The 26341-nt window shown below is 38.3% G+C and overlaps 2 protein-coding genes across 4 annotated transcripts; one reads left to right on the top strand and one right to left on the bottom strand.

Annotated features, from left to right (window-relative positions):
• Positions 1 to 1954: 1954 nt before the first annotated feature.
• On the bottom strand, positions 1955 to 8148 carry LOC125202327 (ABC transporter B family member 26, chloroplastic-like). Of its 3 annotated transcripts, XM_048100703.1 has the most exons (19): positions 8010 to 8148; positions 7490 to 7934; positions 7122 to 7249; positions 6990 to 7032; positions 6857 to 6901; positions 6635 to 6757; positions 6438 to 6541; positions 5837 to 5891; positions 5679 to 5749; positions 5468 to 5570; positions 5124 to 5334; positions 4917 to 4990; positions 4767 to 4823; positions 4602 to 4676; positions 4119 to 4193; positions 3759 to 4043; positions 3613 to 3677; positions 3470 to 3530; positions 1955 to 2168 (listed from the first exon to the last, which is right to left on the bottom strand). In XM_048100703.1, exons 1-19 carry the CDS (start codon positions 8048 to 8050, stop codon positions 2082 to 2084), a joined length of 2148 nt encoding a protein of 715 aa, XP_047956660.1. In that variant the 5' UTR covers positions 8051 to 8148; the 3' UTR covers positions 1955 to 2081. The 3 variants fall into 3 exon arrangements, 2 of the variants coding, with proteins under 2 accessions (XP_047956660.1, XP_047956661.1); XM_048100704.1 differs by lacking the exon at positions 8010 to 8148 and having other exon boundaries at positions 2063 to 2168; positions 7192 to 7249; positions 7490 to 7670; XR_007173078.1 differs by lacking the exon at positions 1955 to 2168 and having other exon boundaries at positions 3479 to 3530; positions 3613 to 3699.
• Positions 8149 to 22713: 14565 nt separating this feature from the next.
• Positions 22714 to 23443, top strand: LOC125217427. The gene has a single exon (XM_048119015.1). It carries the CDS (start codon positions 22808 to 22810, stop codon positions 23258 to 23260), a length of 453 nt encoding a protein of 150 aa, XP_047974972.1. The 5' UTR covers positions 22714 to 22807; the 3' UTR covers positions 23261 to 23443.
• Positions 23444 to 26341: the final 2898 nt, after the last annotated feature.

The raw sequence follows: 26341 nt of genomic DNA, 5'->3' as shown, positions 1-26341 counted from the left end.
GTTTACGCATAAATGTGATAAGAAAAAGTCATTGATACACTATTTGTATAGGCATAGCAAGGAAGTGAGGGTTAAATAGCTCATCACTCGTTAAAAAAAAGGGAAATGCTATGTGGCCATAATGTGGCTGGCCATAAAATGGCATTTTAGTAAATATAAAGACTATGAATTGAAATTATTTAATTACTTTATTTAATGCTCAAACAATATTTCCACTATTACCCTTTTATTTAACTGCAGTAGTAAATTTCAATTTCTACAATCTGTTATTTATATTTCTTTTGTTTTCAACTCAGTTTTTATATATATATATATATATGATGTATTATTTATTTAAATATAACGTGTATAATCAAGTTATTAATTATATGATTGAGAAACTGAAAATTTGATTAATATAGTTTTATATTGATTGAATTTATTTATAACAATAAATATTTGTTATTAATCATTGAAATATATATTAAAATAGCTTCGAAATCAATATATTTATTTGTATACTAGTGATATGTATATACTAACTACTAGTATTACATACGCATATATTAGTACTATTTAATATTTTGTGAATTGTTTAAACACTCCATTATTTGAATAAATCTGTGATTAATTAAAATTCTCCATAAAAGATAAGATCAACTAAAATTTCTTATTACATAATGTACATGATAATTAGTGTATTAGATGTAATAATAGTAGTATTATTACTGTTGATTAAACTATTTGAATAAAACTATCATTGATTTAAAGTACTCCCTCAGTCCCCCCAAAAAAAAACATTCCTTTTTAATTCGTCGTCCCTTAAAAATAAAAACTCTCTCTTTGAGGAAATTTCATATCATGATATTATATAACTTAATAAAAATATTACAATTCAAAGAGAAATTTAACCCTCTTTTCAATTGAGAGAGTTTCCTCATGATATGTAATATTTTTATTAAGTTATATAATATCATGATATGAAATTTCCTCAAAGAGAGAGTTTTTATTTTTAAGGGACGACGAATTAAAAAGGAATGTTTTTTTTTGGGGGGACTGAGGGAGTACTTTAAATCAATGATAGTTTTATTCAAATAGTTTAATCAACAGTAATAATACTACTATTATTACATCTAATACACTAATTATCATGTACATTATGTAATAAGAAATTTTAGTTGATCTTATCTTTTATGGAGAATTTTAATTAATCACAGATTTATTCAAATAATGGAGTGTTTAAACAATTCACAAAATATTAAATAGTACTAATATATGCGTATGTAATACTAGTAGTTAGTATATACATATCACTAGTATACAAATAAATATATTGATTTCGAAGCTATTTTAATATATATTTCAATGATTAATAACAAATATTTATTGTTATAAATAAATTCAATCAATATAAAACTATATTAATCAAATTTTCAGTTTCTCAATCATATAATTAATAACTTGATTATACACGTTATATTTAAATAAATAATACATCATATATATATATAAAAAAAAAAACTGAGTTGAAAACAAAAGAAATATAAATAACAGATTGTAGAAATTGAAATTTACTACTGCAGTTAAATAAAAGGGTAATAGTGGAAATATTGTTTGAGCATTAAATAAAGTAATTAAATGATTTCAATTCATAGTCTTTATATTTACTAAAATGCCATTTTATGGCCAGCCACATTATGGCCACATAGCATTTCCCTAAAAAAAATAGCTCATCACTCGAGCACCGGAGCAGCTTTCAAAAAAATATACAATTAAATCTCATATTATACTCCTCTTTCCCATTAAAAATAAAACATTTTCCTTTTAGGATTGTCCCATTAAAAATGAAAAGTTTCCTAAAATGAAAACATTTCTATCTTTACTTTTTTTATCTCTTTTACTTTACTCTCTTTATTAACTCACAAAACATCACTACATAAAAACTCGTGCAGATTCCTAAATGTTGCATATTTAATGGGATGGAGGGAGTATTTTTTTAACAGTCTAGACTGGAGAAAATATCAGTTCAATTTTAATTGAAGAACATAGATTATATAGTAAACTGAATTCAGTTTAAGCGTACCAATTGGTCTCGTCTCAGGCTAGTCGAAATGGGTGGCGTTTGTCTTCAATTTAAATAAACGAGAAAACACTCCATTCTTGTTATGAAGCTCTGTGTATGTACCCGTCTGCATCAATATAAGCTCTGCTTCAGCATTTTTGTAATTCAAAAGGAAAGTGCCACAAATATAATTTATGCCTAAATATAGTCATTTTATTTAGGGGTGGTAAATACTGCAAGTTAGTCGTTATCAGATCAAAATGATAACAACTCAACCCAATAAGGTCTGCATCAATAAGCTCTCCAACATGTTAAGAAAATTCTCAAACCTGAACCCGACCAGCTGCTACCATCATATCCAAACACGGTCCACATCCGAAAATAATAAAAGTGAATTGTGGCTTTTAATATTATACATCCCAAAATTGCAATATGAGATATTTAATGACGAACATTTCTGACCAAAAAAATAGAGTTAGTCAGGACCTAAAATTTTTGTTAAGATCTTTTACAAGTAATTAATTTAAAATGTTAACATAATATGGGGCTTCATAGGACAAATTATAGTGTTAACATATAGAATTAAACTATGAAGACTGTTAGCCACTAACTTAGAAACACCAGTATATAGCGGTACTTCAGATTTTCAAACATGAACTATTTTTTGAACAAATGTAATTTACCTTAGAGAGGAAAAAATCATTTTTGATTGGTATGAATTTGTTGAATATCACAAGATTACCAAACTTGTGCGTGCAGCGTGCGGGCTTGGGTAAACCTTGTGTGAGATAGTTAAATTCTTACCAAACCTGTGCACATTCACTAGGCGAGCCGCGTGAGGTTTCGGTAATTCTGATGTAAATTTGACAAATTCATGCCAGAGCCAGACTAGTCAAATTTGTGTGCACAGTGCCAAGTTGGCCGCATGCAGGTCTAGTAAGTATGATAAGAGTTGTTTGATTCATACCAAAAATATGAGACTTACATGATATGAATTCAAACTATGCAAGTGTGTTATGCATGGTATGAAGCTAATTCCTATCCTGCAGAACAAACTTGCAGCACGCAGATTGATAAGCTTGGTATAAATTGGTGTGTTATACTTGGTAAGGTGGTACGAATTGACTGACCTAATACCAATTACTATAAAGTAAGCCAAAGGGCATTTCTATCCAAAAATTAGCAATATTTTTAATTTTTTCAAGTTCACAGCTTAGTACCCGTCTCTATTTATTCTCTCTCTTAGTTTACTCTCTATCTACTTTAATATCATTTTCCTAAAACTCGTGCTTAAAAGAAGTGCCTCACCATTTGGTGGAGGGAGTATTAGTTTTTAGTATCCTGATGAGTAGTCACATATATGGATTAGTTAATCACAATTTATTCGAAGCACCTACTTTCTCATGAATATTGGACACAATGGCTTACCTCAACTACTTGGCCATCCTCCAGTACCACGATTTTGTCCGCTTCTTTTATCGTAGACAACCTACCAAGGTCAAGTCAGTTTTTCTGCCAAAGTTCAAGTCCCTTTTTTGCAATAATAATGTTACAACTGCATAAATGCCAACCTTTGTGCAACTATGATCATTGTCATTCGTCTATCTGCATCCTTCTTCAATACTTGAAGGATCTCCTGCAGTCAGACATTACACAAACTACTTGGTTCATTTTGGTACAGTACAAGATGAGAGAGGTAAGAGAGAGTCTCTCTCACTTTGATATAGCCTTCACTGTCTGCATCGAGAGCACTGGTAGCCTCGTCGAAAATCAAGATGATGGGGTCTCTGAGTAGGGCCCTTGCAATAGCTATGCGTTGCTTCTGTCCCCCACTTAGAAGATTATCGTCAATGACGGTGTGATAGCCCTGAGGGAGGGCGGATACGAATTCGTGGGCATGGGCATTCTTTGTAGCAGATTCGATCTCTTCCACTCCAATGATGCTTCTTGAGCAGCCATATGTAAGATTGGACATGATATCCATGTGGAAAAGATGGGGTTCCTGCTCATTGTTTGTTCATATAAATACAACTTTCTCAGGTTTCTTGCAGAACGCTTCAAAGTGTTTGAGTCTGACCTGGTCAACGTAGCCGATGTTCTCTCTCAACCACCCCATATCCATCTCTCTCAGAGGAACGCCATTCATAAGTATCTGGGAATGACAAAGTATTGGTATAATTTGGAGAAATTATGTGATACCTTAAAATATGATCTAATTTTAGTTTTGGACTTCAACTAAAAAATCTTCATTTAAATACACAAATTTTAAACTGTTCTGAATCTTCTGATATTTCACATGGCAATCAATTGTTCTCAAACTAATGTCAAAGTGGACACATAAAATGTCTACATTGTTTAAGGAAGGTGTACAAAATGACTAATTCCGATGTCTACGTAGCTTTAGCTAGCTATGATAATACATTTAAACTTCATCTTGGCATGATGGCAGGAATTTTTTGAAAAATCAACTATAGTGCAAAAAATCAGAAATCAACAGTAGTGCAAAAAATTAGAATAGTTGAAAGTTCAAGTATTTGGAGGCATAAATTTTAAAGCTCACCTCTCCTTCAGTAGGCTCGTAAAGGCGCAGCAAAAGACTGATTAAACTGCTTTTTCCGCTACCACTGGCGCCCACCTTTTGCAGAGTAAAGCTTGTTAATGGTTCTTTAAACATTACAAAAAATATGATGAGAACGATGATAAATGTAATGTCAGTATTGCTTACTATTGCAACCATTTCATTAGCTTTTATGGAGAAGTTCACATTTTTCAGAACAGGAACCTGCTCATATATTAAATACAGAGGCAACTAAGTTGAAAGTGAGACAAACTATTAGAGGCAAAAACAACTACATTTTGCAGTCATTAAAGATACCATCTTCCTCGACGAATAGTGAAATGATACATTCACAAAGTCAACACATCCTATCAGCCCCTGCAATTTTACTCCTGCATTCATTATAATCCAAGTTAATAGCAAGAGAGACTAAGATAAAATTTGCAACCACTCCAAATAAAAAGCTCAAACATCGTTCATGGATGCACCAAAGTAGAAAGAATATGGTCAAGAAAAGGTTCCTGCCTTTAGACATGAATTCACTACTTGGTGGAAGATGCATCAATTGAAAAACCTTAGCACAGGCTCCAACAGACTGAAGTAATGATGACATGCTGTCTTGCAATCTCCAGGCAGCATAGATCAACCACTCACAGTACAAAATATACTTAGTCAGTTGCTCAGTAGACACATGACCACTCAAAATAGACATTCCCCCAAAAATAACCGCTAACACCTGCAAAACATAACTTGGAATCCAGACAAGATCTCTTGGTGAGAGAGAGAGAGAGATAGAGCATGTTAATTTTCGTATTTGCAGTCTTAGAAACTTCAAAATATAGGATTGAGTGCAAAAGATAGAGCAGTACTTGTGTTGATCGATAAAGAATACTGAAACTAAGGGTCCATAATCCATATGCTACACTTTCTCGCATGCCCACAGAAGCTAATCTTTCGATCCATCGTGTGAACCTTCAAATGTAATATGCGCAAGTCTGATGATGACAAATGTACAAAGTATGCCAATATATTATGCTCTTCTTATATTGAGCAATAAAACTTGAAATAAACTTTAACTACCTCTGAAGTTCTTCTTTTTCTGTCCCATATGCTCTGATAGTTCTAATAAAAGATAATGTCTCTTGTGCGACCTTAGTTTATTTTCAAAAAGAAAACCCCAGTTTAACAACATTAGCAGATGAAGAGGCATATTGAAATATTGCAGTTTTTTGAATTACTTCATTGGAAGAGGCAACGAAATTTTGGGCAAGCAGTGCTGCTTTCTTCTGGTACCTGTCAAAACAACAATCATGGTTTCTCAAGATTGCAACATAGTACAGTAGAAGCACTGAAAAATGAAACAAATGTTTTTTATATACATGTAATCTGCTAATTGTAGATCTGCATAAATTAATAAATGATAGGTATCTATTTATTCGGAGTCGTTTGTCTTGTCATAAATGTGTAACAAATGTCTTCTATGTGCTCTATAAGTTCAAAAATATTTTTAAATGTCATGTAAAACTAGAGAATTTTAGACAAACATTAACCATCTATTGCACTTTCATGACCTACTACCACAAAAACAACACTGTGAGCATGCAAAGGTCAAATCATACATCCTAGTAGGAACGATTTCCAATTTGATCTGTAATGAACTAAACTCCTCTCTCTCTCTCTCTCTCCCCCTCTCCCCGACTTCTTCAGCTGGTGACTACATTACAGCATTCTAATTTCATAAATGGAACTCCATGATATTGTGGAGTATTGAACAAATTCAGGGGTATAAATGTGACTCAAAGATATAGCTATGGACTTCAAAGATGCATCAACACTTACTGCCCATAGATTAGGAAAATCAGTGATAAAATACAACATATTACTAGTGATGACAGTGCTAGAGGCCATGACAAAGTCATCAAGCAGATAAATGCGCCTATTCCCTGCAAAATTATCAGTCAATCAGAGACCAAAAAGCAACAACAAGATTAGGAATCTATATAAAAGTATATGGAGTACTAAATAGTAACAGAAACCTGGAAAATATTACGAAGGATCATGTGTATATCATTTCCAACAGTCTGAGATAACCTCTGGCAATCTGTACTAACCCTGCTAGTCAAGTCACCAACTGCTTCCGTGTCAAAAAATGATACATCCTACAAAATCAAAGCTTAATGTCACAAAAACAATGTACTCCATAATTTATGAGGAGCACCAGCTAACTCCAGTAAGCATAAGCTCGAAAAAATTCAAACCTGAAGAAGAAGAGATCTATACACAGCTTTCCTAAGACGCTTAACCTGCAAAATTCAATCAAATGTATAACTGTTGGATATCTACCAAAGACGTAAATGGTAGGTCAATGAAACCATAACTTGAAAAACGTACCAAAATCGCATTTGCAACAGCAAAACATCCACTTCGCAACCCACTGCATTTGAAGAAAAGATGAACATGTGGAATGAGAATAAGTGGTTGGGGAGGGAGGAGGGGAATTAATATAATCTTATGTAAATTAACCTGCATATTCCTGATGTGATACACAATAAAATCAGAAGCCATGAGTTTTGATAGAACACCAACATCTCACCATTTTGAGCTGAAAAAACTGATGCTGCCAGTATTCCTGGCATTGTTATCTCTGAGACCTGCAGAAGATATGCATCTAAAATCATTACTATAACTCATGTGAGGGTTCGTGGATGCCCACTCAAACTCAACATTCGTGAAGCACAAAGTCCAAATATTACTCCAAATAACAAAGTATAGATTCTAATTAAAGCAATTATAAATTTGAATCCATGCTCCATCAACAATAGAAGCAACTAATACAACCCTAACGAATCGAAACCGAAAAGGAAACATTATAATGAGTAGCCAATTCTCACCGCCGCGACAGCCAACGCGCCCAACGCTGTGTACAAAATCCATTTCTCCTCAGCTAACAGCGCCCACATTTCTCGCAGAGCTTGTAAAACAGTTATCGGCTCCGCTGCAATTGGCGAGCCATCAACATTTTGCTCAAAATCTCTCAAATTCCACCAACGACCGCCGGGGAAGACATCTCGAATCAGCTCAAACCATTTCACAATTATGCGTAATGCATTTTCATTTACTTCCTCCAAACAATTTTCTCGATGATTGTTGATTGCGTGAGAAACGCACATTCGCCGAATTGCGTAGGATAAATTTGAACTTGGAGGTAGGTTTTCAGCAGAGGATGAATTAGAACAGTGTAGGCTGGTTCTGGATATGGAAATTGAGTTAGTATTCCGATCGTTAAAGTAGGTAGGTAGGTGGAATGCCGTCCGAAGCGCAGCCATGTCGAAGTAGCTGCGACAGGAATCACAGCAGCAATTAGCACAATACATAAACTACATCCAAGAAAACTGAGAACTGTCGTCAGACCTCAGCTTTAGAGCCTCCGCAGTAGGATGCAGACTAGCCATATACTACCAAGGCTAGCAAAAAACTCCGCCTGCCCCATCATCAAACGCTTCCCACATCCGGCCACATATTAAGGAATTCCCACATCCTAGTTATAGGCTGGAATATGCTAACAAACCCCTAGCCAAACAAATAAATTCACAAATATAGAATGAAAATCATAGACGAATACGGAGAAAGTACAATAATTATTTCATAAAATAAATAAAAAATACATAGTGAAATTTTTATTAAAAAATGTCTAGTGCAATAAAAAAAACATCTAAAAGTAGGAATACATAATGAAAACTGAAATGAAATTACAATAACAAAGTTGAAAATGTTGTTCCTAATGGTAGTCATCAGAATGTTGTTAATGTTTCACAATGGATATTATCTATTGAGATGGGAATATTCCTAAGTGACCTTTTATTGAAGGTTTTGAGGTCATAATGAATATTGCATTGATGGTCATGCCAATAGAAATATTTGGAGTGACCTTTTATTGAAGGTTAATGGTGATCATTTAAAAATAATTGTGCCGGGACTTATCTAAAGTACGTGAACTATGGTGAGTTAAGTTCTTATATGCATGATCGAAATATTTTGGCTCCTACACTAGACATAGTGAACTTGGTCAACGACTATAAGATTCCTGTGAATCAATCCGAAGCACGTGTTTATTTTAGTTAAAATAGTATATCAAAATCTGACTCAAACTTCAGTTTTTTGTCTCAATTGCATGGTGTCTCAATCCGAAGCACATGAGTAAAAATATTCATGTACTCCCAGTCAGGAACTATTATTGAAGATTAGTATCTCTGCAATGTTATTGAGAAATATAGATCTTTCTAATAGACTGTGTAATGGTATTGGTACCCGTTTAATTATTTCACGATTAGGTGATCATATTTTTGTAGAATAAGTTTTGAATAGGCATAATGTGGGTCATAAAGTATTGATGTCTAGGATGTTGTTCAAGTTTCAACGTCGACAATTTCCTTTGATTGTATCATATGCAATAACTATTAACAAAGTCAACGACAATCTCTTACTCAAGTTGCATTATTTTTTAGATACAAGTCATGCAAGTTTAAAGATTTTTTTTTTATAATGATGATGGTTGTGATTGTACAGTTAATATTGTGTACAAAGAAGTATTTCAAAATTTGTAAAATAATAAAGTGGAGAGTAAAATAGTAATGAACAATGCTGCACGATCACTGGTTAGATTCTACAAAATAGACATTTTTTTTTAAATCACGAGAATTTTAAATTTTCACTTATTCTGTTCAGACACCTCAAGATGGATGTGGAAGAATAAATATTCAGGTTTCTACACTTCTACAATTTTCATATATTGAGCCTTTCACTTAGTGTGTGATCATGAAGATGTTGGTTGATGACGATGAGGTTGGTTGTATTCTATAGTTAATATTGTGTTGTTTTAACATAATATCCGTATTATAAAAAAAAAACTTAAATGTAAATGAGTCGTGCATTGGACGGGTGTAAAACTAGTTACACTGAAAGCCCAAACTAAAGTATTAGGTATACATTAAAAGTATTTGCTCCAACCCTAATGAAATAGCGCCTCAATATCCATTCTCTCATCCTCTTCTAGCCATGGTGCTATGTCATGAATTTTCCTTCTAAGAATAAGTCTTCTCAAGTTGCAGCATTTGAATCCACTTCTTCATGGTTGTCTGGTTTAAATGAGTCAGTAACTCCTCACTCTGTCACGTCTCCTTCTTTGGATGAATCAGAAACTTCTCCCACTCACCTCACTCGCACCACTAATCCCATTCGCATCCCAATAAACCTGTATAGGTGAAGGACTATGTATGAAGAATATAGTCTACTAGGATTTCCTATTTTTATGCAGTTTATTTAATATTATGCTTTTGTTTAGAGCATAGGATTAGTTGGTTTTCTTTCATTATAAATATGGGATGAAGAAGTGTAACAATATATCAGAATTATCTGTCAAATATTCTTTTTTCCTTACTACTGCGTATCTGTTCCTTGGAGTAACATCTTACTATTACTATGATATGACTTACTTCCATATACTTCTTTCGTAAGTTTTCCATAAGAGACAGAGTACTACAAATAACAATGATTTTGGTTCTACCATCTCTAGTGATGTTGATGCAAATTATATCCACATGTAACTCCTAAGATTGAAGGACAATGTGGTGAGAAAACTCTGTTGGACATGTACTCTGGATGTGGTGGAATGTCGGTTGGGCTATGTTTTGGTGCTAACAGTTGTACGGTTAAATTGTCACTATATGGGCTGTTGATCTCAACCAATATGCTTGTGAAAGCCAGAAGCTAAACCATCCCGAAATAGATTATTACTGTAATCTGCTTGTGGATTGGGAGAAGCTTTGTGTTTCCTATTTATCCACAAGAAATAAGATGCATTCATTGAGCATGTCAAAGAAGAAGTGTAAGATGATGGTGAGGAAGAGGAAGATGAAGATGACTCTGAAGTGTTTGAAGTTGAAGAGATTCTGGAAATTTGTTATGGCAACCCTAATAACAAAAAATCTTCTGAACTACATTTCAAGATACGGTGGAAGGGTTATGGCTCTGAGTATGATACACAGGAGCCCTTAGGTAATCTGAGTTCTAGCACTGAAAAGCTAAAGGAATATGTGTTAAGAGGTTACAGTCTAGAATATTTCCACTACCTCGAACTGTTGATGTCGTATGTGATGGCCCACCTTGTCAAGGCATAAGTGGCTTTAATAGGTTTAGGAACTAGGATGCACCACTTGAAGATCCAAAAAATAAACAACTTGTTGTGTTCATAGATATTGTATCCCATCTCAGACCGAAGTTTGTGTTGATGGAGAACGTTGTTGACCTTGTGAAATTTGCAGGAGATTTTCTAAGTAGATATGCAATGGGTTGCCTTGTGGGCATGGGTTATCAAGCTAGAATGGGAACGATGGTAGCTGGTGCATATGGTCTGCCTCGATTTCACATGTGTGTTTTCTTGTGGGGAATTGGGGTGATCTTCCTACAAATAAATCACATGCATACTCGTTACATACCCATAATCTCGTTGTTAGAGGAGTTACTCTACTTCAATTTGAGGCCAATATGGTGGCATATGAAGAAGGGCGTAAATTGGATCTAAAGAACTCATTAGTTCTTGGCAATGCTATCTCTGACCTCCCTCATGTTGAGAATGATGAAGGGAATGATGAAATACCTTATAACTCGGAGCCTCAAACTGAATTCCGCTTCATAAGGCTACGAAGGGATGAAATGCATGTTACTTGAATGTCAAGTTTAAGGTGATTGAACATCTATTGTGTGATCATCGCCCTCTTCTTCTAAATCAAGATGATTATGAGCGTTTTGTCAAATCCCTAAAAGAACAAAGCAAACTTTGAGAATTTGTCACGTGTGTGAGAGTTCGTCTTGACAACAAAGCCGAATGGGATCCTAATGTGGAGAGGAACAAAGTTTCTTCCGTGAAACCATTGGTCCCATATTTTGTTATGTCTTTTAGTAATAGAAGCTCAAGCAAGCCGTTTGGAAGTACATTGAATTCTAAGCCATGGTCACACCTGATCGTCTTCGTTTGGTGGGCCATTTCATGTAAGGAGTAGTGTCTGAGTGGTTCCGATGTGGTTTGCAACAATATTATCCTTAACTCGTGGGATGAATTTGTATCGCAAGTTCGCTTGAGGTTCGATCCACACTATTTTGAAGACTACTTTGGTGTACTCTCAAACCTAGAACAAACATCATTGGTCGCGACATATCAAACTGATTTTGTACATTTTCTCAACAACGTTACTGTGTTCCAGAGACCATCATGCTCTCTCCGTGTTCATTGTCGGGCTTCAGCCGTATCTTCGCTGCGAGCTGCATCTCCGAAGCCCATCTTCCTTATTTGCGGCATTCGCTATAGCCCGTGAAGTCTCTGTCGTACATGTGGACACATTTTCTGCTCTTGCACCTCCGACTCGCATATCCTGGTCTTCTATGCATGTCCCCACCGATACTCCAATCAATGTCGTTTCTGCTCCGACGTCTTCCACCCATCCGGTCAATTCACGATCAGCTTTTTCCTTGAGTGCACGAACAATGTCGGCCTCCCTATTCGTTGTCTATCGTTCACCGAAAAACAAGTCAAAGATGCTCAAGGACTTTACTACAATTGCGACCAGAAGTGGTCTCACTCTCATCGCTGCCAATCTCGGTTATTGTTGTTGATCGGAGATGATGAAATTGACGCCACTGCAACTGATGTTCAGCCTTCGCAGGAAGACAATGATGAATTGATGTTGAGTGCGGATGTTTTCATCCATCACAGTCTCTCTGGTGTAGCGCATCCCCATTCTCTTTGTTCAAAGGGCTCCATCAACGACATTGTTGTGCATGTTCTTATAGATGGGGAGAGCATCAATAATTTTATATATCCGCATAATGTTGAATGTCTCCAATTGTCATTAACTTATATCACCCCATTTCGGGTCTATGTTGGCAATGAACAACTGACTGTCGTCCCTCTCGTCATGCAGGACAACACATTTCCTGTCGATCTGTACTTCTTGGCAATCCACAGGCCTGATGTTTTCCCCAACGTCCAATGGATACAATTGTTGGGCACAGTGGCTCACAACTATGCCCAATTGACAATGTCCTTTTTATAGAATGGTGGCAATGTTTTTCTACATGGTGATAGCAATGCTGCAAAACCTATCTCTCTTCACACACTTCATTGTCATCATTCCAACAATTCCATCTCTAAAGTCTATGAATTACTCTTCCTCCAAACCAAGCCTCCATCATCTCAGAACAACCAAGAACACTTGGAAATTTTGTTTGATTTGCCTCTTTCAGTAAGGTCGATTCTTCCACAGTATGCTGCCGTGTTTGAGCCACCTCAAGGGTTGCCACGCGCTGAATATTCAATCATCGGATTTTTCTTCAACCTGCCACCAAGCCTATCAATGTGTGCCCTTATCGATATCTCCACTTCAAAAGGCCGAGGTTCAAAAAATGGTTCAAGATATGTTATCACATGGTGTTATTCCCCCAAGAACATGTCGATTCTCTTCTCCAATCCTCTTGGTCAAGAAAATGATGGTTCGTTTCGCTTTTGCTTCGACTATCGAGCCTTGAATGCAGCCACCATTCTAGACCATTTCTCAATTCCCACAGCCAATGAGTTATTTGACGAGTTGGGTGTTGCTCGTATTTTCACAAAACTTGACCTCCATTCCGGATACCACCAAATCAGGATGCATGATCGTGATCCATACAATGACGGACCCAGGTGGGGTCGGATGGGGTCGATCGACCCCACCGTCATCCGACGAGAGCGCCGCCAGAAAGTTCATTCGTAGACCTCCGACCCTCTGCAACTTTACCTTCCGACCCCACGCAGCTTTGTCTTGACCTCACGCAGTAGAGTTTGCTGGAAAATAAAAGAAATGAGGGAGAATCATTGGGAAAATCATAGGAGAGGATGAAGAGGGGAAGCCGGGAAGAAGAACCCAATTCAGATTCTCACTGAGGAAGAAGAAGAATAAATGTTTCTATTTCTTTGCTTATTAATGATTTGAATAGATTATAGTTAATTAATAGTTATGTTTATAATTTTATTTTATAAACAATAGTTCCATTCTATTTTATTTTATTCTAATTTGTGATAAATCATCAAATGATTATTTAACATATTTTAAATGTCGTACAAATACATATTTAAATTAAAAGATAAACAACTGAAATTCTATAATCTCCATCCGAAAATAAAAAATTATTTTATTATTTATATATGCCCGCTAATAGGAGTCTCATTTTACTATTATTAAAAGTTGAAAATAATAAGTAGACCTTATATTCTACAATCTTATAAAACTCATATTTTATAGTTAATTAATACTCTATTATTTTTAAATGGAAATTAGATTCTATTATTATTTTCAACTCATGTATCATAAATTGGAGCTGAAAAAAAAATTCAAATAAAAAATGAAGAGTCATATTTTTTAAATAATAAATTAAATAATATATATTATTAATTATTCATTATATTCGACCCCACGAGTTTCAACTTCTGCGTCCGTCATTGGATCCATACAAGACCGTATTTTGGATCCACAGGGACACTACGAACTTCTGGTCATGCATTTCGGTCCCACGAACGCCCTTTCCACTTCTCAAGCATGCATAAACCTTCTGTTCTGATCGTATCTTCTGAGGTTCATTATCGGCTTCTTTGACGATATTGTCGTGTATAGTTCATCAATTGATAACCAAGTGAATCACTTGTCAGTCACTCTCGATTTGCTTCTTACTAACCGATTATTTGTCAAAGCATCGAAATGCACTTTTTGCTAGGGTATTGTAGAATAGTTAGGGCACTTATATCAGGCGGCTCTCTGTTGGCAAACCCTGAAAAATTGATGCAATGTTGACATGGTCTACCCAAAAATATGAGGCAATTGTGGGGTTTTCTAGGTCTCGACAGATATCACTGTCACTTTGTTCAACACTATTCCCATATCGCAGCCCCCCTCATCGATCTCTTGAGAGATAGCGCATTTTATTGGTTTGAAGCTGCCACAACTACCTTCAATGACCCCAGGAAGGCAATGACGTCTGAAGGGGTTGGCAGCAGAAGCGTGCATCAATCGATTACATAATAATTCTGATCTATTTAGCAGATTATTTAGATAAATTCTATTCGCGCAATTATCACATGTATCATGCTCATAAATTGAATTCATACACGTTTTAGCATAATTGAAATCCTAAAACATGTTCCTACCGAGTTAGCCAATTTACCTTTCTGACTCTCCAAAGAATCGAAGATGGCTCGCGCCTTCTCCACGTAAAGATCTTAATTACTAGACCACTGATCTTCTGACTAGTTCCCGGACAATACGTTGATATCAGTGTGGGTTGATCTCACCAAAGTACAAGGACTCGAATAATGGAGGACGAACTGCTCACGGAGGAGCCGAAGGATGAAAATTTCGTCCTCTTCTACTGCTAGAAGGGGACGAATTTTTAGTCTGTAAAATTGTGTGTTTTCTGTCTCTTTAATTCTCCTATTTATATTAAGTCACATATTGGGCCCAGTCAGGGATCTATGGAAGGCTTTGGATATGGGTTCCCCCAATTAGCTTTTCTCTAATTAAATTGAACCCACAATTTAATACAAGCTTATATTGGATTACAAGTAATTCGGGTTTCCAAAATTTATTGTTATTTATTTCCCGCGCTAAGATAGAAACGTTCATTAATTAATTAGCGTCTGCTATGAACTTAATCAATTAACATATTTACTCCAAGAGTGGACTCAACAAGAAACACTTATTTATTATTCATAGCGTAATCAAACTCCAACTAGCTAGGTTCCGAATAATAAAATCCTCGTTTCGAGCTCCTCTTGTGAACGTTATCAAACGAGACTCAGCTCGCGCACGATTCAATATAATAGCAATCCTAGCACCTCTAGATATTAATCTACACTACCCAATATGCCAGGATTCTTGGGTTACAAAAAAACCCGCACCTATTGGCAAGTCAAAGTAGTGTTCAATCAATACCGTAAGCTCAATGCTAACGTACATTGATTAAGAAACAAATTATCAAGACATCGTCTTTCAGTAGATAGCATAAAGACTCGTCTTGCTGTTAGATCCAATTCAATACTATACCACACCAACGTCATCTTATTTCATTAAGGCTTAGAAATAATCGGACTCACATTGCAACCTTTCACGATAGGTAGTCTAGGCCCATCTAGGTTGTGAAATTCTTATTTTCTTTGTTTAGAACTGACCGTGTTACCTTACAGTGAACGACGCCCACAACCAGTCTACTAAAACAAAGACTTAGACTTTGTTACGTTTATTATACATTTAAATATGCAATAAACATCCATTAAATGTAAAACATAATAACATTACGACAAAAATAATTTGTTGCATTAATTGGAAAATAAACTATAGAGTTTTGCAGTATCCAATCACTCGAAATGTGATTTCTAGTATACAAACTCTAACAACGTCTACATCGGTGCTCCGCTTACCTGATTTTGCAAAACAATTCGTCGTTGAGACATATTCTTTAGGAATGCGTATTGCTGCAGTCCTTCTCCAAGAAGAGTAGCCTATAGCCTTCTTCAGTAAGAAACTCGACCTTGTCAACTTGCCTCCTCCACATATCATCACGAGCTATATGTTTTTCTTGGAGTCGCGATTTTCCATCGTCTCCGACGCTAGATCCCATCTTTTCCGACGAATTTCAAACATATTTCGGTATTTGTTCTTCAATTTGGCTACATTCATCATTATTCATGTTTATTTTGCTCTACTTTGTTAGTTTTATCCAATTTATTAAAAATTAGCGCTTATAGAAAAAATGTCCCTCATTGTTGTTTTTGGAAAATGTTTGTGATGCAGAAATCATGCAAGTATTTGTGAGTTTGTATTGGGGTGGTAGAGTAGTTCAACTACCACATATGGGTATTGGTTATGATCCACCTCGTGCGAGGAGCTCCATCGTATTAAATTCGTGTGTTTCCTATTCTGAATTGGTAGCAATGATATGTGATGCGATGAGAATAGATGTGAACCAACACACTATAGAATTATTGTGGAGACAATGTATAGTGTTTGCTTCCGTGATGAGTTATACATGTTCTGTGATTTGCAATGATGAAAGTGTAATGTTTATGTTCAACAATGCTCAAAATTCAAGTGGGTGTATTGAATTATTTGTTGAGTATTCACCTGTTAGAAGTTCAGAAATCCCACCAGTTGTTGATTTTGGTAGTGGATCATATGCGAGGGTAGTCACGGCCAGTGAAAACACGACCGTCTGCTCTCAAGCCCCACAAGCTTTGCACATCCTGTAAGGTTACAGTAACCTCTCCAACTGGTAGGTGGAAACAGTGTGTCTCAGGCCTCCAGCGCTCGATCAAGGCAGTGATAAGCTCGTTGTCTATCCTCATCGGCCTTCCACATTCCAACAAGCCTTTGAAACCCCATACATCAAGCCAATGTTTCACAGTTGGATGTATTTGCACTGTCCAGACCTTACTTTCCGTCCGACGAACTCTAAACACATTTGATGTACCATTCGCCAACAAGGAGGCTGAAATGTGTTCGTTTTGATGAAAGAGTAATGATGGATCCTCAGGTCCATAACATAACTGTTCTTCAGAACTTGAAGATGCCATCTGCTTCAAAATAATAACCCAAATTGAATCAACATTCCAACATAATCATAAACTCTAAACCCAAATTGAATCAACATTCCAACATTCTTAAGTTCAAAATAATCACCCAACTTAATCAACATTCAATTTTAATCATAAAAACTCAACAATCCAACTTAAATTGCAACTACAACTGAAAAACACACTTCAATTCAACTTAATCAAAAAATTCAACTTCAACAATCCAACTTCATCAAAAATTGAATCACTTCCTAATTATATACATGTGAAACACACAAATAGGCAACAAAACAACAAAAATCGTCCGAAATTTCATCAATTTCATCCGGAGAAGATGGAAAATCGCGACTTTGCTCGCTGCCTCTGTTCTGCCGATTCTGTGTTTAAATCGCGACTGGAAGACGCATAACCCTTATGCGTCACTAACATTAGACGCATAATGCTTATGCGTCACTAAATAAAGACGCATAATTGTTGTGCGTCACTCCAAAACGCTAATTTTTTGTGGTTTTTACTCGACGATGTATAACCCTTATGCGTCATTAAATAAAGACGCATAACAGATATGCGTTTTACTTATAAAGACGCATAACCTTTATGCGTCACTCCCTAACTGGGAACAAATCTATTGTTCTTCATTAAAATGGAATGCTATTACCAAGCTAGAACAAAAGAAGAATTATCCCGCTGCGCCATCCTCCATTATCTAGAGTATTATCCAAGAATGTGTTAAAGTTTGTATACTAGAAATCACGTTTCGAGTGATTGGATACTGTAAAACTCTTATTTTATTTTTCAATGAATAAAACAGATTATTTTTGTCATAGTGTTGTTATGTTTTACATTTAATGGATGTTAATTGCATGTTTAAATGTATAAGTTAACTTAACAAAGTGTAAGTCTTTGTTTTAGTACCCCGGTTGTGGGCGGCGTCCACTTTAAGGTAACATGGCCAGTCCTAAACAAAGAAAAAGAAGAATTTCATGACCTAGATTGAATTAGACTATCCATCGTGAAAGGTTGCAATGTCAGTCCGCATATTTCTAAGCCTTACTGAAATAAGATGACATTGGTGTGGTAAAGCACTGAACGGATCTAACAACAAGACTTGTCTTTATGCTATCTACTGAAAGGCGAGGTCTTGATAAATATTTGTTTCTTAATCAATGTAGGTTAGCATTGAGCATACGGTATTGATTATGCATTACTTTGACTTATCAAATGGTGCGGGTTTTTCGTAACCCAATAATCCTAATATATTGGGTAGTGGTGATTAATATCTAGCGGTGCTAGGATTGTTATTATATTGAATCGTGCACGAGGTGAGTCTCGTTTGATGATGTCCTCAAGAGGAGCGCGAAACAAGGTTTTATTATTCGGAACCTAGCTAGTTGGAGTTTGATCACTCTATGAATAATAAATAATCGTTTCATGCTAAGTCCACTCTTGGAATTAATAAGAAATTAATTAATTAAGTCCATAGCAGACATTAATTAATTAATGGACATTTTTATCTTAAGCGCGGGAAATGAAAGTTAAAACGGAAACCCGGATTACTTATAATTTCGGATTTGGATGGGGAGAGTTCAATATTACTTCGTGTAGTAGCTGCTCGTAATATTCCAATTAAAGCTTATATTAAATTGTGGGTTCAATTTAATTAGTAAAAAAGTAAATTGGATGAGCTCATATCCAAAACCTTCCATAGATCCTTGTCTGAGCCCAAAAGGAACTTAATATAAATAGGAAAATAAATGAGACAGAAATAATACAACAATAATTTTATTTCACTAAAATTTCGTCCCCCCTCCTCCCCCCTATTGGAGTTGGACGATCAGAGAGAAGATCCGTGGTCTAGTATTCAAAGCGTCACGTGGAGAAATCCATCGTCAATTCTTTGGGTAATTAATAAGGTAATATTTCTGCTCCGTAGAAAAGCATGTTTTAGGTTTCATTATACTTAAAGCATGATTAGGGTTTAGGGTTTAGGGTTTAGGGGCAAGGAGCCTTTGTCTTAGCGACAAGGAGCTTAGACATCAATGTATGAGGTGCAGAGTTCAAGCCCTCTTGACGTCAGTTATAATTTCCTCCATTGTTAGGAGTTTATTTGTAATTTTCTCCTTCATATAGGAGTTAACTTTTTTTTATAAAAAAAAGCATGATTAATTTAAGTTATCAGCATGATACATGTGAGAATTACGCGAATAGATTTTGTCTAAATAATCTGCTAAATAGATCTGATTATTATGTGATTTATTTGTTCGATTAATTATTAAATTATGAAAACCGAACGCGCTTCCTCTGCCAATTCCTTTAGAATGACACCCTGATGTTGATCGCACTTTTTCCCGGATCGTATCATCATTCTTTTGGCCACGAATGAGAGAAAATGATTGTCGTTTTGTTTAGTATGTCAAACCACTAAAGCTTCTCATCTAGCTCCTGCGGGCCTTTTTCAACCCCTTCTTATTCCTTCACATGTTTGGGATAACGTGACGATGGACTTTATAACAGGCCTTCTGCGGTTGCTTCTTCTCGAGGCTCGTCCGTGATTATGGTGGTCGTGGATCGTCTAAGCAAGTATGTACACTTCGGTTCCTTCCCAACGCTTTTGACGCCACCATGTAGCCAATTTGTATGTGGATATTGATACGATCCTATATCTTATTATTTAGTTATATCTTTTGATTCACCAAATCCTTCCATATAATTGTTATCTTAGTCAATAAGTTAGAGTATAGTATTTGAGTATTATAAATAGGGATACATGGTTATTATTTGCATTCATTCAGTAAATCAATAAAATCATTATTTGTCCGACATATTGTGGAATTCTCTACAAACCCTAGTTATCGCGTTGCCCGACGGGAAGAACCCGCGCACAACTCGAAACTATTATCTCCGCCGACCCTACGATTGGGTGCCGGAATCGTTAAGGAGGAGGACCTTAACAAGTGCTTTCATCCTGAGCTCACCAACGGAATCACTCCGCAACACCACCATCACCACCGCATCTCACCCTCCATATTCTGTCATTAAAAAAAAGAAAAAGAGGACCATTCAATCTGTCATCATGGCACACAATCACCATTGCCATTTCGTTCACAAGCATACACAGCCGCTGCCCGATCCGGAGTCCCGCTATCGCAAAGCGTTGCCACACAGGTTTAACAGCTTTCAGCCGCCACACAAACGTGTTCCAGCAGCCTGGGAAGCCGAGGGAGGAGAGCCCTCGCAATTCGACCACCCACCACAGCCGCTCTACCAGCCGGATAGGTACAATCGCCAGACGATTCCTAGAGAGACCGCATGCGAGAAAGAGATTCATGCCAAGCTGGATTATCTCCTTGTTGTGTTTGATAAGTGGGATGCCACGGATCGTCGTATCGGAAGATTATATGCTCCGCCACGATCTGAGCCAGCTCCCAACAGGGGAGAGCATCGAAGTGCATGGCAACCATGGCGGGACCCATCGCCGCTCCCGTGCGCAGATAGACCAACTCCTCCACGTCGTCCTAACGCGAGGTATAGGGGGAGTTTTCACGACCAACCTCATCCACGAACCATTGCTAACAATTGGGATAAACTGGGGTGGGATGATCACAGAGACCACCGTCAGCGACAGGGTTTTGAGGAGTATCCGAGGCGACACCAGCATCTTCATAATAGCCGCGCCGAGCAGCCTACGTACCGGTCCGACCGATTGCCGAGTCACGGCACAGCTCCGTTGCCTGCCGGTGCCCCGCCACCGTCCAACTTCACGCACCGACCACGTCAGTCTAGCAAGTTTATTAATTCGGGGAAGCAACGTGGTCTGCCCAATACACCCAATCTCATGGTTCGTTCGCCTTGCCCAGCCCAATTAGCCCCCGTAAGTGATTACAACGATAATCTGCGTATTTATAGATTGGAGCAAGACGCCCTTCTCGCCCGCGTGAATGCATTGTTTGAGGAGAGTATTGATGACAAAAATCTAGCTGAGGATGTTCCCGACAACGTTGCTCACGATGGGGGCGTTGATCTTGAGGGTCCAAACGTTGAGTCCCTGCAAGAGGTTCCAAGCGACGAGCCCCTGGAAGAGATCGTCAAGCCGAACGATGAGTCCCTGGAAGCGGTCGTCAAGATAGACAATATGCCGCCGCAAGTGCTCGTCGGGGTATATGATGAGAACATCGGTGATCTGATTGTTCCAACACATCGGGAATTGAAGATGAAAGATGATGTAGAGACTTGGCTTGAGGAGAATGTTATTGGCTATGAGAATATCACGATTCTAACTAGAGGCCTGTCAAGTAGAAATAATGGAGCATCGAAGATTAACTCTAAGAGTTCAAGATCCCATGTGATGTTTATAGATAAAATTGAATCATGGTGCCAGTCAAGTGTACAAGGTTTGATCTATATCTATTATCACCAACGACTGTTCACGTTTGATCCCGGAGGGGAAGCTTTTGCTATTGGCTATCTTCATTGCATAGTTCTCACCTTGAGGACAAGGTGGATTTTAACCGTGGGGGAGTTGATACGATCCTATATCTTATTATTTAGTTATATCTTTTGATTCACCAAATCCTTCCATATAATTGTTATCTTGGTCAATAAGTTAGGGTATAGTATTTGAGTATTATAAATAGGGATATATGGTTATTATTTGCATTCATTCAGTAAATCAATAAAATCGTTATTTGTCCAACATATTGTGGAATTCTCTACAAACCCTAGTTATCGCGTTGTCCGACGGGAAGAACCCGCGCACAACTCGAAACTATTATCTCCGCCGACCCTACGGTTGGGCGCCGGAATCGTTACTCAGATCGTCGGGAAACTTCCGTCGATCACCGTTAAGGAGGAGGACCTTAACAGATATCGTGGTTAAACACCATAGATTTCCTATGTCAGTCGTTTCAGATCGTGACTTTATTTTTATTAGAAGATTTTGGTTTGAGCTCTTTCGACTCAGCGGCACTACACTCAAACATAGCATGGCAATGGGAAAATACTTTACCATTCATTTTTAAGAAGCAAAAACTTGTTAATTTTTAAGAAGCTAAATTTAATTACTTTACCATTTTTACTTAAGTGGCGGTGGGAAAAAGAGGATAAAAAACTTATCACGATTATTGAGTCAAATATGGAGATACATTTTTTTAATATACATGACAGATGTTGCTTCCTAGAAAAAATAACGGTGTAATATTCATTTTGTTCCTCCAATGAAAAAAAAATAATTAATTATAATTTTTATATATGTAGAAGCTCAAATTGCACACACACAATCTGAGTTGTTAATTGATCTTCTTTCCAACTAAGTCATTCCATCTTCAGATTTTTGAACTAAATTCAATTTTTCAATTTTGGTTCGAGTTGAGAAAAAAATCGAACCGAAACCCGAATGTTTACCCCTAAAACTAAAACTAGTACTCCATGTTTTCACTATACAAAAAGGCGAGCAATAAAGTCTTGATATGATACTCCATATCCATACTCATCTTTTCTCCCCACCATTAATCCACAACAGCTGTACCACTCACTCTCTACAGTTCCAAAAAGAAAAATAATGGAAGCCCTCTTGTCCGAATTCACACTCCTCTCCGACCAAGCCCTCTGCGACAAAAGCTTCGATCCGTCGACAATCGAAGGGCTGATGAAGCTCTTCGAGGTGGAGGCCTACAAGGAGTGGGCCCAGCTTGAGCTGGAGTGCCGCAACGAAGCTCAGAGCGCCGAAGACTGCATTGAGGAAGCCGAGGATCACCTCGAATCCGTAATGGAGAGCGCCATGGCGGAGTTTCGGCTCTTCGAGGAGGAGATGAATCAGACCCTTAAGGCCGAGCACGACAGCCTCGTCAGCGTCGCCGATGCCGCCCGCAGAATGGGTAACACTTTGGAGAAGGCTGCCAATTTCGCCTCCAAAAAGTATGTCGATGCCGCCGTCAATTCCGCCGCGGCTTCCATGAGATCTGCCATCAGAGCTGTCGCTGCCGCCGCCTCTAAAAAGGTTCATCCTTCCTAGATTTGGTTCTGTTATTGATATAGATTATATGTATACATATGTCATTTGTTCTCGGATTACACTTTTATGCCTGTGAAATCTTGTTTCATCCAGAACTCAGATCTTCTATTTCATAATCTTCGTTGTATTGTCCATGATTAATTGTGGACTGATTTAATAATAAAATGTGAGTGAAATTAGTCAGTGGAGGGTAGTCCACTTATCAAATATAGTAAAAGTGAAATGAAAAATTATTGGAGGACAAATGGAAAATAAAAAATAGTTGGACATTTAACTATTTATCAGTGTATTCCTCTTGTAACATCTCTAACGAGGAAAGATAAATAAAAGAGGTACTCCCTCTATCCCAAGGAATATGACCCTTCCTTGGATGACACGAAATTTTATACAACTTTATTTTATGTGTTAAGTGGGGAGAGTTAAATAAGAGAAAAAATAAAGTAGAGATAAAAGGTGTTTACATTTTTAGCAATGGGTAATATTAATTGGGACAAACCAAAAAGAAAAGTAAGTCATCTTTAATGGAACGGAGGGAGTATATCATCTATTTACCTTTTCAAAATGTGAAATATACCCTTCCAAAGTAACACATTTGAAAGGAAAAATGTATATAAAAAAGTACTCTCTTCGTTCCATAGTAGCGGAATTATTTTGTCATTTTGATACGTTCCATAGTATTAGAATTATTTACTTTTTTAGTAAGAGTCAATACATTTCTTCTTACTTAGTTTACCCTCTCTTTTATTCTCTCTTATTTTATTTTCTCTTCATCTCTCTATGTTTTTCATATCTTACTTTATTCTTCTTTTACTTAACACAATTTTTTGTTAATCTCCGTGAATGAATGGAGTAAATGATTTTTAAAAATTAAAATAATAGTACAAAACACATTAAAAAACTTAAAGTGTAATACCTTCTCAAATACCTTCTTCCTTGGAGAATGGTTTTTCATAAAAAGAAGGCAAATATGGTAGTTATAAGAGCATCCACAATAGAAATAGGTCAGCCACTCTCTCTCCCTGCCACGTCATCAGCACTAAAAATCCACCTGCCACATCAGCAGAGGCCAGTCATAGGCCAGCCATAGGCCAGCCATAGGCCAGCCGCAATAAAATAAATTCAAAAACAACTACATATTACGGAATAAAATTTACGATTAAATTACGGAAATAAATTTACGAGACATATACGGGAAAATCCATTCATTTCATAAAAAAAAGTACATAGATAAAAAAAATACATGATTTTTTTTAAAAAAAAACGGGCTTCCACACACGAGCCCCGCCGCTCTCTACTCCTCGTCGTCGCCGTCGCCACCCGAGGTATCTGAGCTCGCGTCTGAACCCCCTACCAGTGCCCTCGAGGCATCCAAATCTACCTGCATGTTCTCGAGCAACGAGTAGAGAAACCTCTTCTCCGTGGGGTCAGTGGCGGCCTTCCACTCTTGGAAGACCGTGTACATACGTTCCTCCGTCTTTGCACGCAAGAATAAAGTGTGCGCGCGTGGGGGTGGGGGGGCGAGATGACCTCCTGGGGCGATAGGGGGATCCTCCACTCGTTGCCCGTTGCACCCGCTTTTGGCCAACCGGGCGAGGGCGACGAGTAGCGGATGGAGGGACGGAAACTCCTCAGCATCCGGTGGGAGGTCGTGGGATCCGCGGCTAGCTGCCGCCGTAGCCGCCGTAATAGTCCAGCCTCTGCTTCTTCGGCCACCCAGGCGTCGCACCCCGCCCGGAACTTCTCGAGTCCTTCAAAGCAACACATAGCATTCCCAGAAGTTGAACTCCTTATACTTCCCCGGCAAGGGGAACTGACTCTCCGCTATCCTCCGGGCGTCCTCCTCATTCTGCCCACTTGTCACCGGGCGGAGGGCGTTGGCGTACAACCCCGAAAATCGGCCGACCGCGGCCCCGATCTCGTTCCCACCCCTTCCGACACTCCTCCCCGATGTAGTCCTTCCCATGCGGGCAGTTCCTCCTGTAGGCTGCTCTAATCTTCGCCCACATATTGACGACCCGCTGCTTGTTCGCAACCAGCGGATCGTCGCAAACCGACCACCACCCCTTGGCCACGCCGGCGTACTCATCCTCCGTCCACTTCCTCCGCGTGGGGTGTCGTCAACACCGGGCTGCGAGGACTCGCCGACCACCTTGCCTTTCTCCTTGGCCTTCTTCTTCTTCGGCGCGGCCCGACCCGCTGGAACGGGGAATGTCCGGATCCCCGAGATCGATCCCCATCTCATGCAATGACAAAAGGTCATCGCCAGGTGAACTGCGTCTCCACTTGGGTCGACGTGTGAGACGAAACCGTCAAAAAATCAAGAGAGGGACGATAGACCGTGTCCCCCCCTCCTCCCCGGTGACCCCTGCATCCCGGGATGCATACCGTGCGCCATCCCTCCATGCCACATCATCCCCATCATCTGCTACTGCATCTGGGGCATACCTCCCCACCCCGGCGCCGCCGTGCCCGCCGCTCGCCTGCACCCCGCCCCGACATCCCCCCCGCGTCCCCCCGGCGCTCCAGCCATCATCCCCATCAACTGTTGTCAAGGGACGTTAAACCCTTGGCCCATCTCGCCCGCCCATCTGGCCCCATCCAGATCCCACGAGTACCGTGGGAGTCTGAGAGCCGCTCGTCGCCGGACCGGACTCGTTGTTGTTGTCCATGCTCGATATTGCTCTTGTACGGACATTTAGAGAGAGAGAAAACTCGTTAAAACAAGTGGTGCAAATGAAAATGAAACTAAAATCACGTATATATAGGTTTTAAAAAAAATTATAAAAAAAATGAAAATTGGCGCTGGCCGATCGGCACGCCACAATGGCGGCTAGCGCCCCCGAATCGGCTAGCCCACTCTGATTTTCTCGCCGAATCTCGGCTGGCCGGTAGCAATGGTTCGGCTAGCCGATCGGCTAGCGACGCGAATTGGCTAGCCGGTCGGCTAGCCGCTATTGTGGATGCTCTAAGATTACCTTTCCATTATTTTCATAAAAATAAAACAAAACAAATTCCTAAACATACGAAAAGTCAATAGGGTCTCACTTTCCACTACCTCACTTCAATTATTACACACTCCAG

Source organism: Salvia hispanica, chromosome 1 (genome assembly GCF_023119035.1).
Source record: "Salvia hispanica cultivar TCC Black 2014 chromosome 1, UniMelb_Shisp_WGS_1.0, whole genome shotgun sequence".
Classification (NCBI taxonomy): domain Eukaryota; kingdom Viridiplantae; phylum Streptophyta; class Magnoliopsida; order Lamiales; family Lamiaceae; genus Salvia; species Salvia hispanica.
The sequence above is the reverse complement of the archived record's forward strand: the minus strand, read 5'-3'. Positions and strand labels throughout refer to the sequence as shown.

Bases quoted from the DNA above. Each gene is read 5' to 3' on its own strand.
- LOC125202327 (XM_048100703.1), bottom strand. From the start codon at position 8,050: ATGGCTAGTCTGCATCCTACTGCGGAGGCTCTAAAGCTGAG. The intron at 5,750-5,836 runs GTAATTCAAAAA...AAATAAACTAAG, and splicing joins TCGTTGCCTCTTCCAATGAA to GTCGCACAAGAGACATTATC. The intron at 5,571-5,678 runs GTAGTTAAAGTT...TTACATTTGAAG, and splicing joins GAAAAAGAAGAACTTCAGAG to GTTCACACGATGGATCGAAA.
- LOC125217427 (XM_048119015.1), top strand. From the start codon at position 22,808: ATGGAAGCCCTCTTGTCCGAATTCACACTCCTCTCCGACCAAGCCCTC.